General features: G+C 46.2%; 1 protein-coding gene across 2 annotated transcripts in view; it reads left to right on the top strand.

Annotated features, from left to right (window-relative positions):
* The window catches only part of ZC3HAV1 (zinc finger CCCH-type containing, antiviral 1), a 56,641-nt gene that overhangs the window by 25,072 nt on the left and 15,353 nt on the right, over positions 1–16,216 (top strand). For both annotated transcript variants that reach the window (XM_028106394.2, XM_088018461.1), the window contains 6 exons: positions 126–1,247; positions 1,686–1,784; positions 4,252–4,375; positions 6,832–7,006; positions 12,327–12,447; positions 16,044–16,146. In XM_028106394.2, coding sequence (XP_027962195.1) covers positions 126–1,247; positions 1,686–1,784; positions 4,252–4,375; positions 6,832–7,006; positions 12,327–12,447; positions 16,044–16,146 — 1,744 coding nt within the window. The remainder of the gene's footprint in view (positions 1–125; positions 1,248–1,685; positions 1,785–4,251; positions 4,376–6,831; positions 7,007–12,326; positions 12,448–16,043; positions 16,147–16,216) is intronic.

Genomic DNA, 16,216 nt, shown 5'->3' with positions numbered 1-16,216 from the left:
CACCAGATTGGGACGCGTAATTTGACAGAACTCAGATGGTGAACTTGGAAAAGCTGAGGAAGAACTGCGGTGAGAACCCAAACCTGTTAGCGCTCATTTTCCTGGTTTCGTTTTTCTTTTCCCAGCTCCTCCGGCCTATCGTAGAGACCCGGCCTACAGAGGTAGAAGCAAGAGCAGAGACCGATCATTTCAGGGAAGTACAGAATTTCTTCCATCGGCTTCAGCTCCTACTCCAAAGTCCTGCACACCTGCTCCAAATCAAATCGGCCACAAGCCTCCCCTGGATGACGTGCCCGTAGAGGACCTGGCCCACAGGTTCGTGCGTTTGGGAAGTCAGGATGGCCCTCAGCCCTCCCCGGTCCCGCCTCAGGCTGATAATCTCAGAGGAAGAGATCAAGTGGGAGGAAGCCTGCATTTTTCAGAGAATGGCAGCCCAGAAGATCTCTGTTATGGGAATCAAGGTAGCATTTACTTCCCTTCTGATTCAGTGCCTGCTTCCAACCAGAAGGGCCCTGCAACCTGGCTGAATGGCAAAGGCACTGGTAGAGAGAATTTGTTTCCTCAGAGTCAAGCTGCCCCTGGCTGTCCTCTAGGTTCTCCACAAACACCTGATGCCATAACCGACAGAAAGAGCGTGGGCATGCTCTCCTCGGACGGCGTGAACACCGAGGGCAGAGGTGGGAAACAAAATGTCCAGTATGTCCCACTTTTTAATAATAATGTTGATGGAATGGCCACAGATATAAGTTCCACAAGACCTTTCAATCACAAAACCGCAACCAGTAGACAGAGGGAAAAACCGTTGCCTAGGAATCGGGACACCGGAACCACGCACAGTAATCTCCAAACCACTGGCAAAATCACAGATGGCGATGATCCGACAGTGGCATCTGTTAACAGTCAATACGGAGAGAAGACAATTTGGGCTAATAAATCTGTCCACGGTGCACTAAATGGCTCTAGTCAAGTGGCGGATGAAACCATCAAAGTCAATACAGCTGGTGCCACCGGTTTTGACTTCACACGGACATTCAGAGGGGATAAAAATGCGATGTGCTTTGGAAGTCAGAGTCTGAAAACCCAGGTCCTGCCGACACCTCGGGAGACCACTGTCCCCACCTCACAAGTCCGTACTCAGTCCAAGATGCCACCTTCCACACCCTCCTCAAGCAACAGAGCTGCAGCCTATGCAAGCCATGGTCAGAACTCTGCCAGTGAGCTTGCAAGGACCCCAAGATGTGCTCTGTGTAAGTCACCGAAGGACAAAGGGGGCCCCATGTCTTGTGTCGACAGCAGAACTGTTGTGGCTGGTGGCCTCTTTGTGGATGTTCCCCAGTAGTTACTAAAGGGCATAGAGTTGGAGGGTTTGGTTAAGGGGTGGTACCGGTGAGGAGGCTGATGGGAAGATTCAAGTACTGACACTTGAGCCATGTGGAGTAAGCTGCCACATTTACTGAGAACAGGAGTAGTTTGGTCATGGTTTAAGCAATAGACATACCTCTCACATGACCCGAACATCCATGTTTGCTTTGATGGAGGGGCTGTCTGGGCTTTCATGAGCAACACACGAATTTTCTCGAACATGGTGCTAGTTACAGACACTTTTTCCCGTTGTGAGATCAGGTATCTTGATTTTTGGTCTAAACACTAAGATCAGCATACGCGCATCTTCTTTTGTTTTATAGATTCTGCATCGGACGTTGAGAGTACCGGCTCTTCCAGGATGGATGATAGTGGCTCGAAGGAAATTTGTCTTGACCATCTGTGTGGGGATTGTCAAGTTGGTGGGTAACTTAGGGACTTTCTAGAAGCCAACATTTACTGAGCGTTTGCCGTATATTAGATGCATTGCCAAGAAACTTATGTGCATCGTCTTTAAACTTCACGTCAACCCTAGAAGCAGGTTCTGTTGTTAACCCATTTTATAGATGTGGAAACCAGAGGTACTAAGAGGTCAGAGTAGCCAACTTGGGTTTTGACTCTAAATTGCCCAGCCAGCCTAGGTTCTTGACCACTGCATGATATTATACTTTCTCCTTTCGTGTTCACTTTTAAGTGAAATATTATACTTTGTCAGGGGCCCTCTTTTCATATACTAAAAGCAAACAAGCAAAAAACAAATCCAAAAGCTAAAAGTATCCCCGCCGACACACTCGCGCAGTTCATGTCCTGTCCTTTGGGCATCGTGTCTCTTCTGGGCCATGGGCTTTTTGCAGTTGTTCCTCACGCGTGTACTGAGAGTCCTTCACTCCACAGACTGTGTGTCCTTCCAGGCGAGGAGCCACACCCTTCACTGTCCCCTCCCTCCAGCTTCCTACAGAGCTGTGTCCCGTGGAACTGTGTCCGGGACAGACGGCTGTCCTCCCAGCGTGACACCACCTGCTCACTTTCACGTGGCTGCCCCGGGCCCAGGCATCACACTGGATTCCTCTGTTTGACCCCTTAGTGGTCTTAGACTCAAAAGGAAGATTCTGCCCTGTGTTCTTGAAATCCTAAGTCTTTAACTTAAATGTTTTTTTTTTTTCTTTTTAATTGTGGTAAAATACACCTAGCATAGATTTTACTATCCTAATCATTTTTTTAAAAGATTTTATTTATTTATTTGAGAGAGAGAGAGTGACGTGCACACGAGCAGGGGGAGCGGGAGAGGGGGAAGCAGGCTTCCCACTGAGCGGGGAGCCAGAAGGGGGGGCTCGATCCCAGGACCCCGGGGTCATGACCTGAGCCGAAGGCAGACGCCTAACTGACCGAGCCACCCAGGCGCCCCTCTCCTAGTCATTTTTAAGTGTATAGGTCAGTAAGGTTAGAGTCACATTATTGTTCAACCAATCTCCAGAACTCTTTGTTGTCTGACAAAACTAAAACCCTGCTGCCCTTGGAACAGCAGCTCTTTACCCACCACCCCGTCTCCAGTCCCTGGCAGCCACGGTTCTAGTTTTTGTTTCTCTGAGGAGGACGACTGGAGGTCCCTCAGGAGTAGAATCCCACGGTATTTGTCTCTTTGTGATAGTGGCCGATTTCACTTTGTGTCACGTCCTCAGGTTTCATCCTTGTGAAAGAGGATTTCCTGTATGAGAATTTCCTTTTCCTTTTTAAGGCCAAATCATATTTTATTGTGCATACATGCCACATTTTGTTTATCCGATCGTCTGTGAATGGATATTTGAGTTGCTTCTACCTTTTGGCTGTTGTGAATAATGCTGCCATCAGCCTGGATGTGTGAGATCTGCTCAGGACCTTGCTTTCACTTCTTTTGGGATATACACCCAGAAGTGGAATTGCCGGATATTATGGTAATTCGGTGTTTATCTAAAAAATTTGTTTTGGAAGGCGCCTGGGTGGCTCGGTCGGTTAAGCATCTGCCTTCAGCTCAGGTCGTGATCCCGGAGTCCCAGGATCGAGCCCCACATCTGGTTCCCCACTCAGCGGGGCGTCTGCTTCTCCCTCTGCCTGCCTCTCACCCTGATTGCACACGCACGCTCTCTCTCCAACAAATAAATAAAATAAAAAATAAAAAAAATGTGTTTTGATAATTCTACGTTTAATGTTTCAAGAAGCTGCCACACCATTTTCTATAGCAGCTGCACCGTTTTACGTTTTCTGTAGCAATGCACAAGGGTTCAAGTTTCTCCATCTCCTTGCCAACACTTGCTTCTGTTTTGTGTTGGTTTGGTTTTAGAGCGGCCATTCTAATGGGCGTGAGATATGGACTGTCACGAATGGTTGTATAATTTTCAATCCACCAGACCGCGGGCAGTGCGGCTCTATGATTTTCCCCGGGATGTCTGAACCTGCCTCTTGTGGTTTTATTTTATTTTATTTTTAAAGCTTTATTTATTTATTTGAGAGAGAGCATACAAAATACAAGTCAGATCAGAACAGAGTGAAATGAGTGAGGGTGAATCTTTCTGGAAGAGCCGAATCTTAGGCCAAGGCGCCAAGGAAATGCATACAGTTGTGGATGCTAGAATGATGTTAGATTTCCATGCAGATAAAGTGACTCTTTGGGAAGTGGGGAATTTTTGTTTTCTGACGAGTCTCTATTGGTGACAAGGGGAGCTGAAGATACGGATGTGGGGCAGTGTGGGCAGGAACCAGCATGGGCAAAGGCGTAGACTGGAAATGGGCTTCCATGCAGGTCTGGCAGGACAGGAAAAGCAGGCCTTACTGGGGAAAGTCAGCAGTGAACTTGGTTGAATTGGTAAGAACCCCCATTGAACAGACCCTCAGACCTCCTCTCTGTCTTTGTAGAAAACTGCAACAAAGTTCACTTCCACCTCCCTTACCGGTGGCAGATGCGGCTTGCAAACACCTGGATGGACCTCCAGCCCATGGAGAATATTGAGAAGGCCTATTGTGACCCCCAAATCCGCACGTAAGTTGGTGACCAGACTCTGGCTTGTGAGGTCCACAGCATCATCAAAAGAAAGCATAGTGCTAGGCTTACGGCGAGAAGAAAAAACCATTTTCCTTCAGAATCCCATTCAAGTTTCACGTACCTCTTGAGATAAAAAAAATGGCAGATGCCTGCTGAGTTCATGAAGAAAAACATGAGCTAGAATTGAAGTCACGAAGAGCCTGGCTAATACTAGGGGTTCTGGGACTGTTTCCTAACTCATGTGATATAAACAGTGATCCAGTTATCATCACTGTGTCCTGCAGGGGTCGGTTTGTAGTACTGGGAACTCAGTAGCATTAACACAAGTATGATGAGTGTAGTGCAAAAGAGCCTGTGGCTTAATCTGATAGCTGTAGAACACGGCTTGACTAATTTCAAATAGTTCTAGTGCAGAATTCTGTTGTCTGCTTGAGCATTTTTATATCTTCCTTTATGTTTGCTAATTTCTCTCTTCTGGGGGTATCTAAGAGGACGCCTTACGTTTCTGTTTCTGCCAGGGGTGAACTGGGTGATACCACTCACGACCATATTCATATTTAGAAAGTGCATCCTAGGGGCGCCTGGGTGGCTCAGTCGTTAAGTGTCTGCCTTCGGCTCGGGTCCTGATCCCAGGGTCCTGGGATGGAGCCCTGCATTGGGCTCCCTGCTCGGTGGGGAGCCTACTTCTCCCTCTCCCTCTCCCCCTGCTTGTGTTCCCTCTCTCGCTGTGCATCTCTCTGTCAAATAAATAAATAAATCTTTAAAAAAAAAAAAGAAAGTGCATCCTAGTTTTATAAAGGAAATTCTTTTTTTTTCTTATTTCCTGTGCTGTACTTTTCATTCCTGTGACTTATTTTATAACTGGAAGTTTGTGCCTTTTACTCCCCTTCACATATTTTGCCCATCCCCCAACCCCCTCCCCTCTGGCAACACCAGTTTGCTTTCTGTATTTATGATTCTGTTTCTTCCTCCTCCTCTTTCTGTTACAAGGAAATTCTTCGCGGGGGTGGGGTGGGGCGGGGCAATTGCTTACATGCCATCCTTTTATAGTGAATTTTTGGTGGAGATTCTGTGTTACTGCGTTTTGCCACTAGAGGGTAGCATCAGCTACTTTCTTGTTCGGAGGTGTGTTTCTTCCCCTCCACCCCCTCCGTATCTGAAGCTGGTTTCTCAACCTTAGCGCTCTTGACTTTTGGGGCTAGATAATTATTTGTCTTGGGGGGGCTGTTTAGGAGCATTCTTGGCCTTTATCCACTAGATTCCTGTTGTGATAACCAAAAATATCTTTCAACATTGCTAACCATTCCCTGGGGGACAAAACTTCCTCATTGAGAACCATGGATTTAGGAGGTGTTTCTTAGAGCAATAATTTTCAAACTTGTTGGTCTCAGGAACCCTCTACAGCCTTCAGATATATTGAGGATCCCAAAAAACTTCTGTTTATGTGAATTATAGCTGTCAATATTTACCATATTAAAAATCAAAACTGAGGGCCACCTGGGTGGCTCAGTTGGTTAAGCGACTGCCTTTGGCTCAGGTCATGATCCTGGAGTCCTGGGATCAAGTCCCACATCGGGCTTCCTGCTCAACAGGGAGTCTGCTTCTCCCTCTAACCCTACCCCCTCGGGGCGCCTGGGTGGCTCAGTTGGTTAACCCTACCCCCTCTTGGGCTGTCTCTCTCAAATAAATAAATAAAAATCTCTAAAAAATAATAATAATAAATAAAAAATAAATATCGAGACTGAGAAGAATTCAATATTTATGGATTCATTGAAAAATAACGATAATAAACTCATTTATGGTAACAAATACCATATTTTTATATAACTATGCTTATATAATTATAAATAGTTATATGTAATAACTATATATGTATGTATAAATAATACCTGTTTTCCAAAATGAGACAAAAAATTCATTCAGAAGAATGACATGGTTTTATATTTTGACAAATCTCTTTAATCTGTTGTAGAATCACACATCATGTAGCCTCTGGAAAACTCCACTGTGCACCTATGAGAGTATGAAAGTAAAAAAAGGCAAATAATGTCTTAATATTATTATGAAAATAACTTTGACCTTCCCGGCTTTCTGCAAAGATCTCAGACCACACTGTGTAGCTATTTAAATAATACTTGAAAAACCTGGCCTACCGTGAGTTTCTAACATTGAGCCAATCATTTGTTTTGTGGGCCCATTTTATTCTAGCATATTTGTTGAGGAGAGAATATATTTTGTGACATCATTAACTATATGCAGAAGGTAACTTACCTACCCTCTCTGCATTTCAGTTTTTTCTTCTTCTGTGTGTAAGACCTGGAGCTTTATAAAGAAAATTTGAAGATCCCCGTCAGCTCTAAGATCTTAATTCTGTGTTTTTGTTAGGGAAGACCAGACTGTAGGCCATCGAGGTTACTGAAGTATTCTGTTAACTTTAAACCTCTCCCTTTCAGCTTTTCTATTGGAAATAAAGACATCGATTTCCAGAAAATGACTTGTAATTTTAATCCTATCCGACGCATCTCCACACCTTCATCTGTCACAGCGCTGACCAATTTTGTCTTTGCCACGAAATGGATTTGGTACTGGAAGAATGAATCGGACGAATGGGTTGAATACGGAGAGGAGGTGAGTACCTTCCCTCCTCTTGGAGGCTCTTGTTTAAACTTGACACCTTCAGAAAAAACTGCTAGTAAAACGTTTGATGCCTACATGGTTACCCATGGAGAGCGGTTGGGGTAGTGGGAATAGTGCTTTTTCACACTCTACGCAGCTGTATTTGCATTTTTCTTAGCAAGCATATACTCTGCTGTCATAAGCAGCAGAATCTATGAATTATTTACAAGGAAACCCTTGAGACCTGAGTTAGCCACATACCCTTCTTTCCTCACGATCAGGAACGGGGGTGGAACCTTGAGCAAGCTTCCTATGTGTGAGTTTGTAGCTGCTTCCAGCCAGGGGACAAGGCGGGTGAGAAATCAGAAGACTGGTAGATGGTCACCAGGGTTCAGGCAGGGTCTGGATTCAGATGGATTTGAAGGGCCGGAAGTGAAAGATGGCAGCTTACCCACACAGGCACATGGAAACAGACAGAAGTTAAGATCAGCGGGGCTTCTTTCTAGTGGTCCTTCCTGTCTTTGATTCACAGGATTAAATTGAGAGAGAGAGAAGGCAATGAAATCAGAGTGACAAGAAAGAAAAAAGGAAAGCGAGAGATTAAAATGAAGCCAAAGCCAGGTGGCGCCTGGGTGGCTCCGTTGGTGAAGCTTCTAGCTCTTGATCTCAGTTCAGGTCTTGATCTCAGGGTCATGAGTTCAAGCCTCGTGTTGGGCTCGATGGGTGTGGTACTTCCTTAAAAATAAATAAATAGGGCACTTGGGTGACTCAATCGGTTAACCATCTGCCTCTGGCTGAGGTCATGGTCTCAGGGTCCAGGGATTGAGCCCCGCATCGGGCTCCCTGCTCAGCGGGGAGTCTGCTTCAACCTCTCCTACTCCCCCTGCTTGTGTTCCCTCTCTGTCTCTCTCTGTCAAATAAATAAATAAAATCTTTTTTTAAAGATTTTTTAAATTTATTTATTCATGAGAGACAGAGAGAGAGAGAGAGAGAGGCAGAGGGAGAAGCAGGCTCCCAAGGAGCAGGGAGCCCGATGCGGGACTTGATCCCAGGACCCCGGGATCATGACCTGAGCCGAAAGCAGACGCTTAACCATCTGAGCTACCCAGGTGCCCTAAATAAATAAAATCTTAAAAAAGAGAAAGAAAGAAACACAAATATGAAAAAATGAAGCCAGAGCCAAAGTAAGGGACAATGAATTGCCAGCCAAAGGTTTTATTCCACGTAGAAGTCGACGGGCCATGAGTTTGGCTGTGAGCTGCCTCGCATCCAAAGCACATGGAGAAACACCCTCATCACAAGACCACCTGTGCCTCTACGGGAGCACACACCAGTTAGTCAGGAGAAGCGCTGCTTTTTTTTGTCAGTGGAACCTGAGGAAAACCTCTCCTTTGGGGCCACAGAGAGGGGAGCATGTGTGCTGCTGCCAGCGAGGTCCTCCCCAGGAGCCCTTCCGACTCTGCCTAGTATGGTGGTTTCCTGCTGTCTTAGCAGCAGACCTGTGTCAGCAAACCGTCGCTCACAGAACCCAAATGAACAAGCAAGAGTAGAGCAGAGCTGCCCTGTGGAAACAGGAGAGGGGCTCAGAGCCCAGTGTCTTGGTCACCATCCCCTTTGCTCTTCTCTCTCCTGTGGTGGCTTGTGGAACAGTATGGCATGAAAACCCTCGTGATGTCGAGATCTGTCCGGGTTCTCTCCACGGTCAAGCCAAAGATGATGTCAAAGTGCAGTTCTGTAAAGGTGATTCTGTGAGTTGACTGTGGAAATAGATATCACAAACTCAAATTAATTAGCCTTGGTTAAAATAAAAACAAAGTATAGGCCTCAGGTTTTTTTTTTAAGTATTTTTGTTTATTTTTGCGAGACAGAGATCAAGAGAGCAAACATGGGGGGCGGGTGGAGGGGACAGAGAGAGAAGCAGGCTCCTCGCTGAGCAGGGAGCCTGATGCGGGACTTGATCCCAGGACCCTGGAATCATGACCTGAGCCAAAGGCAGACGCTTAACCAACTGAGCCACCCTGGAGTCCTGTCTGATAGAACTTCTTGATATATCAAGTTCTCCCTGGGACATTCAATCTGTGTTAAATGCAAAGTTCTAGAATGTAACCTGGAACTTTATGCGAACGTAGGATGTTGTCGGATTCCTTTAATCTTTTTTTTTAAGATTTTATTTATTTATTTGAGAGAGCGAGAATGAGAGAGAGAGAGAGCGTGCACATGAGAGGGGGAAAGGTCAGAGGGAGAAGCAGACTCCCTGCTGAGCAGGGAGCCCGATGTGGGACTCGATCCCGAGACTCCAGGATCATGACCTGAGCCGAAGGCAGTCGCTTAACCGACTGAGCCACCCAGGCGCCCGGATTCCTTTAATCTGTGGCACATGTTCTTGGTGAGGTGAATAAATTATTACTCTCTCATATTAATTAGACCCATTGTTATATACATTGAATTGGCTCTTCTGTTACTAAAGAAAAAAAAAAGGCCCTAGATTTGCTGTTTTCCTTGCTGTCTGTCCAAGTGAAATAAAAATTGGTGTTCCCAGGAGATTTGAACCACAACATGATGAGCAGCCTGGTTTCTTTCAGAGTTCAGTGTGTATGGGTCAAGTCTGCAGCTCTTTGATGGCCTGGTTTGATTCAGCGTAGAGGTTAGAATATTTGGAGAAAAGAGTGGACTGTATAGCCTTCAGATAGGGAGAGTCCTGCAGGTTTTATTTCTTGCAATTGAATTTTTAATAAGAGTTGGGGCAACTGAGATTTCTGGGTTAGTAGCCTCCCTAGTAGAAACTGGGAGAAGAGCTTTTGCCAACCATGGGTAAGTGCATATGCTTTGACTGTGAACTCTTTGGAATGTAGACTTGATATCCTTTTATGGAATTTCAGGTGCTGAGCCGGGACTTGTTCCGATAGAGATGGTAGACAGGGAGTGGATGTGGCACTGGGAGGAGTGATGGTTGAATAGCCAGTCAGGTGGGCAGCAGTGGTGCAGGATGGAGTGACAGCAGGAGTGACTGGAGGGCAGGGCCTGGTCGCCATGGGGTTTGCATCCGGCAGTACTTGCAGATCCAGCCCCGCAGAGAAGTTAACTAGCTGGGAGCTGAGCTTAGTAGCTGTGGTGTCGAGGGGCGGGAGTCCCTGGCCTGAGAGAATCGCCCAAGGCAAAGGCTCGCCATTGCTCTAGAAACCAAGATCAAGGTGGCATGTGGGCACAGCACAAAAGCCAAGACCTGGTTACTGAAATGGAGATACACGTTCAAGTCTTTTGGGAGAATAAATCATCGAAGGCGCTATCACTCATTCACTCCTTCACTTATTCAGAACTGAAGTACAGTGTGAGGGAAGGGCCTGAGGAGGGACCAAGTGGGAGGCACGCTGGGCTGTCCAAACGCTCAGACACTGAAATTGCCTCGCTCTGTCCAGTATGACAACCACCAGCCACTTGTGGTGGCTATTTCATTTTAATTCATTACGTTTGAATAAAATGAACAGTTCAGTTCCACAGTCACACTAGTCACATTTAAGTGCTCGACAGCTACATGTAGGTAGTGGCCATCATACAGGAAAACAGAGAACATTTCCAGTGAAATGTTCCAGAAAGTTCCAGCGGACAACACTGATCTAGACCTGAAAGCCTTGCTAGTCAAATTCTGGTCTGCAGACCAGTGACACTGGCATCATGGGAGCTCTTTGACACGCAGAATTAAAAACCCTTTCCCGGAATCGCAATCTACATTTTAACACACAAATTAAAGTGTGAAAGTCCCTGGCCTAGCACTTGGCAGATTGCTTCCAGCCGGGAACAGGGTCCTGCCGAGCTGAGCTGGCAGTTGAAGGATGTGGGACTTGAGCTGTCAGAAGGGGAGGTTAGGACAGAGATTCGAGCTGGCAGGTGAGCGTCCCCACAGGTGACAGATGTGCCTTGCCGCCCCCTGTGTTCTGTGTTCGTAGGCGTTTGCCTACATCAGCTGCTCTTCCGGGTCCCAGGAAGGCATGTGACTCACCCCCACATCATCTAATCATGGCAATCTCATTTACAATTATCCTGGTGGATAATGCCCCAGCAGCTGTTGCAACAAACCTCTTCGAGGTGTAACTTAATTGTTGGATGCTGTAGTTTCGGAAGCTCTGCTAAAGGTAGCCTCCTTGTCACTTCCAGCCGTTTGTCCTGGTGCTGTCTTCTGAACCTCATTCTGGTTTATTCCCGCTTTGCACCGTGTGCAGGTATCTGTCCTCACCATAGTCATCTCCAGGCTAAAGAGACCTAGTTCAGGCCCTTCTCCGTCCAGGACATTTTCCTTGGAGGCTTTCACTGTGGCCCCCTCCCCTTACATCCAGCAGGCATATTCACGGGGAGGGGCGAGGGGGTGGGCGTAGCTGAAAGCGGCAGAGCCTGCGGTGTCTTTAAAGGGACAGGGAGCCCCTCCCTGCCACCGGCTGGGAATTTGCGGTATTAGCTCCTCCATTCTAGATCATAAGGAACAAGTGTCTCTTCACCATTAAGTACTGGGAACCCCTGCTATTAGGGCTTACATCCGGCCTGCCCTGGTCTGCCCCCCCTGCATAGGGTATAGACAGCGGAATGGTGGCCTAGCTTGTCTCCTTGCCAGAATCAACACACTTCTCTTTACCCACCCGTTCTGAGGTTCAGACCCTTCATACAGGCCTTGAGACCAGAGATTCTATCTTTACATTTTTGGGGAGGTGTTCCTTGCCTCTTTCATTACAGCCCCAGTGAGTGGCAAATCCAAGCGCTTTTTCAGACTTGGGGTGGGGCGGCGGGCGGGGGGGGAGTCCATTTTATTTGCTTACGTGGTTCAGGGCAGAGGAGAAGGGGGAGGTCATTTACATTTGGACCACAATACGCCCATTGGAGCTTCCCTGCCTTTTAACAACAGCTCGAAACTGCTTTCTCACACGTGATGGGCTAAAAACAGCTACGCTGTTGTACTTCATGCCCGAGTGTTGGATTCTGTTAGGGAGGGCAGACGTGATTTCTGTACCGTGGGTATAAGTGGTTCTGTACGCTTGAGACTTATTTTACAGAAGGTGTAAAAAGGACATCGCAAAGAGCTCCATTTTTCGGGCATCCACCAAGCGTATAGTCCGTTTCTGCAAGGTAGACTGTTTTCCTCTAGCCCCGTGATGGGGACGCCACAAGACAGTGTGATACGGCCCCAACCCGGCAGCCTTTACAGTCTGGTTTGGGAGGCAAGATGCGTTCCTGTTGAAATCCCATGGCTAAAATACAGTTGTATAAGATACAATGGTAGAGGTTTCTTAAAAGCCTACCCTGAAGTGTCTTTACCTTTTTTTTTTTTTTTTTTTTTTTTAATCAGACTGGCAATCAGCAAGCTTCAACCATCGACTCTTCCTACCTGGAGTCCTTCTTTCTATGCTATCCAGCGGGCGTTGTGCCATTTCAGGCGGGTTCACAGAGCTACGAGCTGAGTTTTGCGGGTAAGACTTTGTGTTTGGCAGTGGTGCCCGTTGTTTGGATCTGGCATGCAGTGTCTCCATGGGGGTGGGAGCAGAGCGGAGGTGCATGTGCATGCCGTACCGAGCATCAGGGTGCTCTTCAGCAAGGCCCATGGTACACTGGGGTGGGAGCCTGCGGCTGTCAGGAGGCGTGTGCCCCAGAGCCTTGGCTCTGACAACAGTAGAGACTTTGGGCCCACTGGTGCCTTCAGACTTGTAGAACCTTGCTGTTCCTTTTCGGCTTCATCATCTAGGTGGTTGGTTTTATCCACCACCTTTTCTAAAGACTTTGCCTTCCACCATGTTTATTTGAGTCACCGTGGAAAGGCCTTCAGCTTAGCTTCTAGCAATCTGTTGTGCTTAGTAAGAAATCAGGGCAGGAACTGCCCTCCCTTTGAATGTACTGTCACATCAGTTGCACCCCTGGGACACTTCCTTGCATATGGTCAGATGGTTGCCCTTTTGGGACCAGCCCTGTGGGTGCTTTGAAAGAGATAAAGACTTTCTCAGGTCCTTGACCTTCCAGGAGGTACCTGAGATTTGGGCCCTGTACCAATTACTGTGTATTAAATAATATAGCTTTGGGGCGCCTGGGTGGCTCAGTCGTTAAGCGTCTGCCTTCAGCTCAGGTCAGGATCCCAGGGTCCTGGGATCGAGCCCCGCATGGGGCTCCCTGCTCGGCGGGAAGCCTGCTTCTCCCTCTCCCACTCCCCCTGCTTGTGTTCCTGCTCTTGTTATCTCTCTTTATTTATTTATAAATAAATAAAATCTTTAAAAAATTATTATGAAAACTGCACAGTAAAAGCAAAATTTAGTATCGTTAAATGAAAAAGACAAACCCTCAAATAGATGCTTTTGTGCCTTTCTCTTTAGGTGTTGTATTTCAAATTGAAAGTTTCTTTTTCCCCAAATGAAAAGTTTTTTAAAAAAATTTAATATGCTTGGTAAATGCAACGATGTGTGGATGTGGACCAAGACCAGAAGAGAATAGGTAGAAACAGAAATCTCTTTTGTTGGATGGTGAAATGAAGAATGTCTTAAAGATTTTTTTCCTTTGGGTATTATTCTCTTGTTTCGGCAATTTAAAAAGGTGGTGGAGAGAGGAAAACTGATAAGGTACCTTGTTCCTGAATCTGGAGAAATTTGCCCAGCAATTTTGTTCACTTGGTTCATAGAAACTAGTCCAGAGCAGTTTGTGGTATTCTAGGCGATTTTTTCCTATTTCTTATATTCTGACACCGTTAAACTGGCGCTGGAGTGCAGGCTGTGTTGCTAGGCACTGTTCTAGGTGCGGGCATCAGGCAGAAGTGCGAACAGCTCTGGGGACAATGAAGCAGTGTGATGAAGAAGCCAGAGAGTTGGAGGAGTCCCTAGGGGAGCATCTAGTTTTGTCCTGGAAGGAACCTTTGGAAGGAAGGGAGCAGCCCATGCACATGGGAAGGAGGGCCCCCAAGAGAGGGAGGGGCTGGTGACAAGAGTGTGAACTGCAGACAAGCTGGAGGTTTCAAAGAACGGTGAGAAGGTCTGTAAGAGATGAGAGCTGCAAGAAGGTTTGGAGCAGAGTTGTGGCACCATCTCATTTTTTTTTTTGAGATATATTTATTTATTTTGGGGGGTGTGCACACGCATGAGTGGGGGAAGGGCAGAGAGGGTCTCAAGCAGAGGGAGAGGGAGTAGAGCAGACTCCGCTGAGCCTGGAGCCAGACTGGGGCTTGATCTCATGACCCTGAGATCATGACCTGAGCCAAAATGAAGAGTCCTACACTTAACCGACTGAGCCACCCGGGACCCCCACACCATCTCATGTTATCTTTTTACTGTTTATGTTTGTTTCACTTTGCAACAACTATACTGAAGCATAATGGCTTCAATAAAATGCATCCTTTTTTTTTTTAAGATTTTATTTATTTGAGAGAGAGAGAGAGAGAGAGCACAGCCAGGGGGAGGGGCAGAGGGAGCAGACTGATGAAGCCGACTCCGCTGAGCAGAAGCCCAGCGTGGGGCTCATCCCAGGACCCTGGGATCATGACCTGAGCTGAAGGCAGATGCTTAACCAACTGAGCCACCCAGGTGCCCCCAAATGCATCCATTTTAAGTGTGCAGTTGGATGAGCGCTGACATATGCATGCAACTGCTATCCTGATCAAGATCTAGAACATGCCCATCAGTTCAAAAAGTTTCCTCATGCCCCTTTGCAATTGGTCTCTTCCCACCCCCATTTGCTCTGTCACTATAGATTAGTTGTATCTGTTCTAGAACATCATATAAAGAGCATCTTGTGGTATATACTCTGCATGTGGCTGACTTCTTTCACTCAGAGTGTTTTTTATTTTTTATTTTTTATTTATTTATTTTTAAAGATTTTATTTATTTGTTTGAGAGAGAGAATGAGAGAGAGAGAGAGAGCATGAGAGGGGGGAGGGTCAGAGGGAGAAGCGGACTCCCCGCTGAGCAGGGAGCCCGATGTGGGACTCGATCCCGGGACTCCGGGATCATGATCTGAGCTGAAGGCAGTTGCTTAACCAACTGAGCCACCCAGGCGCCCCCAGAGTGTTTTTTAGACCCATCTATGTTGTTGCATGTACAGGAGTTCTTCCCTTTTCAATGCTGAGTAATACTTCATTGTAAGGCTATACCATGGTTTGTTTTTATCCATTCACACTTAGTATTTTGGTTGTTTTCACTTTTGGTTATTAGAATAATGCTACTAGGATCATGTAAGTGAAAGTCTTTGTTTGGATGTAAGTTTTCTTTTCTCTTGGGTAAGTATAAAAGAGTGGGATTGCTGGATCATGTAGGTACTATATATTTAACTTTATAAGAAACTGCCAAAGTGGCCGTGCTATTTGATACTTTCACTAGCAAGGTAAGATGATTTACTTTTTTTTTTTTTAAGATTTTATTTATTTATTTGAGAGACTGAGAGAGAGCACCAGTGCATGCGTGAGGGGACAAGCAGAGGAGGAGGGAGAGAGAATCCCAAGCAGACTCCCCGCTGAGTGTAGAGCCTGATGCAGAGCCTGATCCCACCACCCTGGGATCACAATCTGAGCCAAAACCAAGAGTCAGACGCTCAACTGCCTGAGCTACCCAGGCGCCCCAGATGATTTACTTTTTAATAAAGAGCTCCCTCTGGCTGCAACTTGGACCTGACTCTACAAGATGCATGAATTGAAAATGACATTTCACACTTGATACAGAAAAATCCTTCAAGATATAGCTACCACATTCCAACCCATAGTCATCGTTGCCTGGTTTAGGGCAGCTTACCTGGATGATGTCTTGTTATCTGGCTGCCCTAGTCCTTCCCTTTACTATCTGACTTTGATTTACAGATTCAATTAATCACTGACTGCTCATCTCGTTGCCTCTTTGTTTTCTGGGTCTTATCATAAGGGCAGTGAAGGATACAGGTTTTTAATCATGAGCAATTCCCATCCGAAAGGATTTTCTGTATTCATACATGTAACAGTTCAGTCGTGAATATTTGCTGTGTGACTAGCCTACAAAAAATAACAGGACATCATTTTCTAGGACTAATTCTTGGTTCTTGTTTGTTTTCCTTTTTCTCTCTAAAGGCATGATTCAAACAAATGTAGCTTCCAAGACCCAAAAGGATGTTGTCAGAAGGCCAACATTTATGTCTTACAAGGCTGTGCAGCAGATTAAAAATGGGCTCAAGTAAGTGTTTGGAAACACTGCCTATCGGCAGTTGTTTAAGATGGTCACCCATTGATCTCACCAATTTACT

The sequence above is a fragment of the Eumetopias jubatus genome, unplaced genomic scaffold (genome assembly GCF_037043125.1).
Source record: "Eumetopias jubatus isolate StellerSeaLion01/CBP00866 unplaced genomic scaffold, mEumJub1_p1.0 scaffold_14, whole genome shotgun sequence".
NCBI lineage: Eukaryota > Metazoa > Chordata > Mammalia > Carnivora > Otariidae > Eumetopias > Eumetopias jubatus.
The sequence above is the reverse complement of the archived record's forward strand: the minus strand, read 5'-3'. Positions and strand labels throughout refer to the sequence as shown.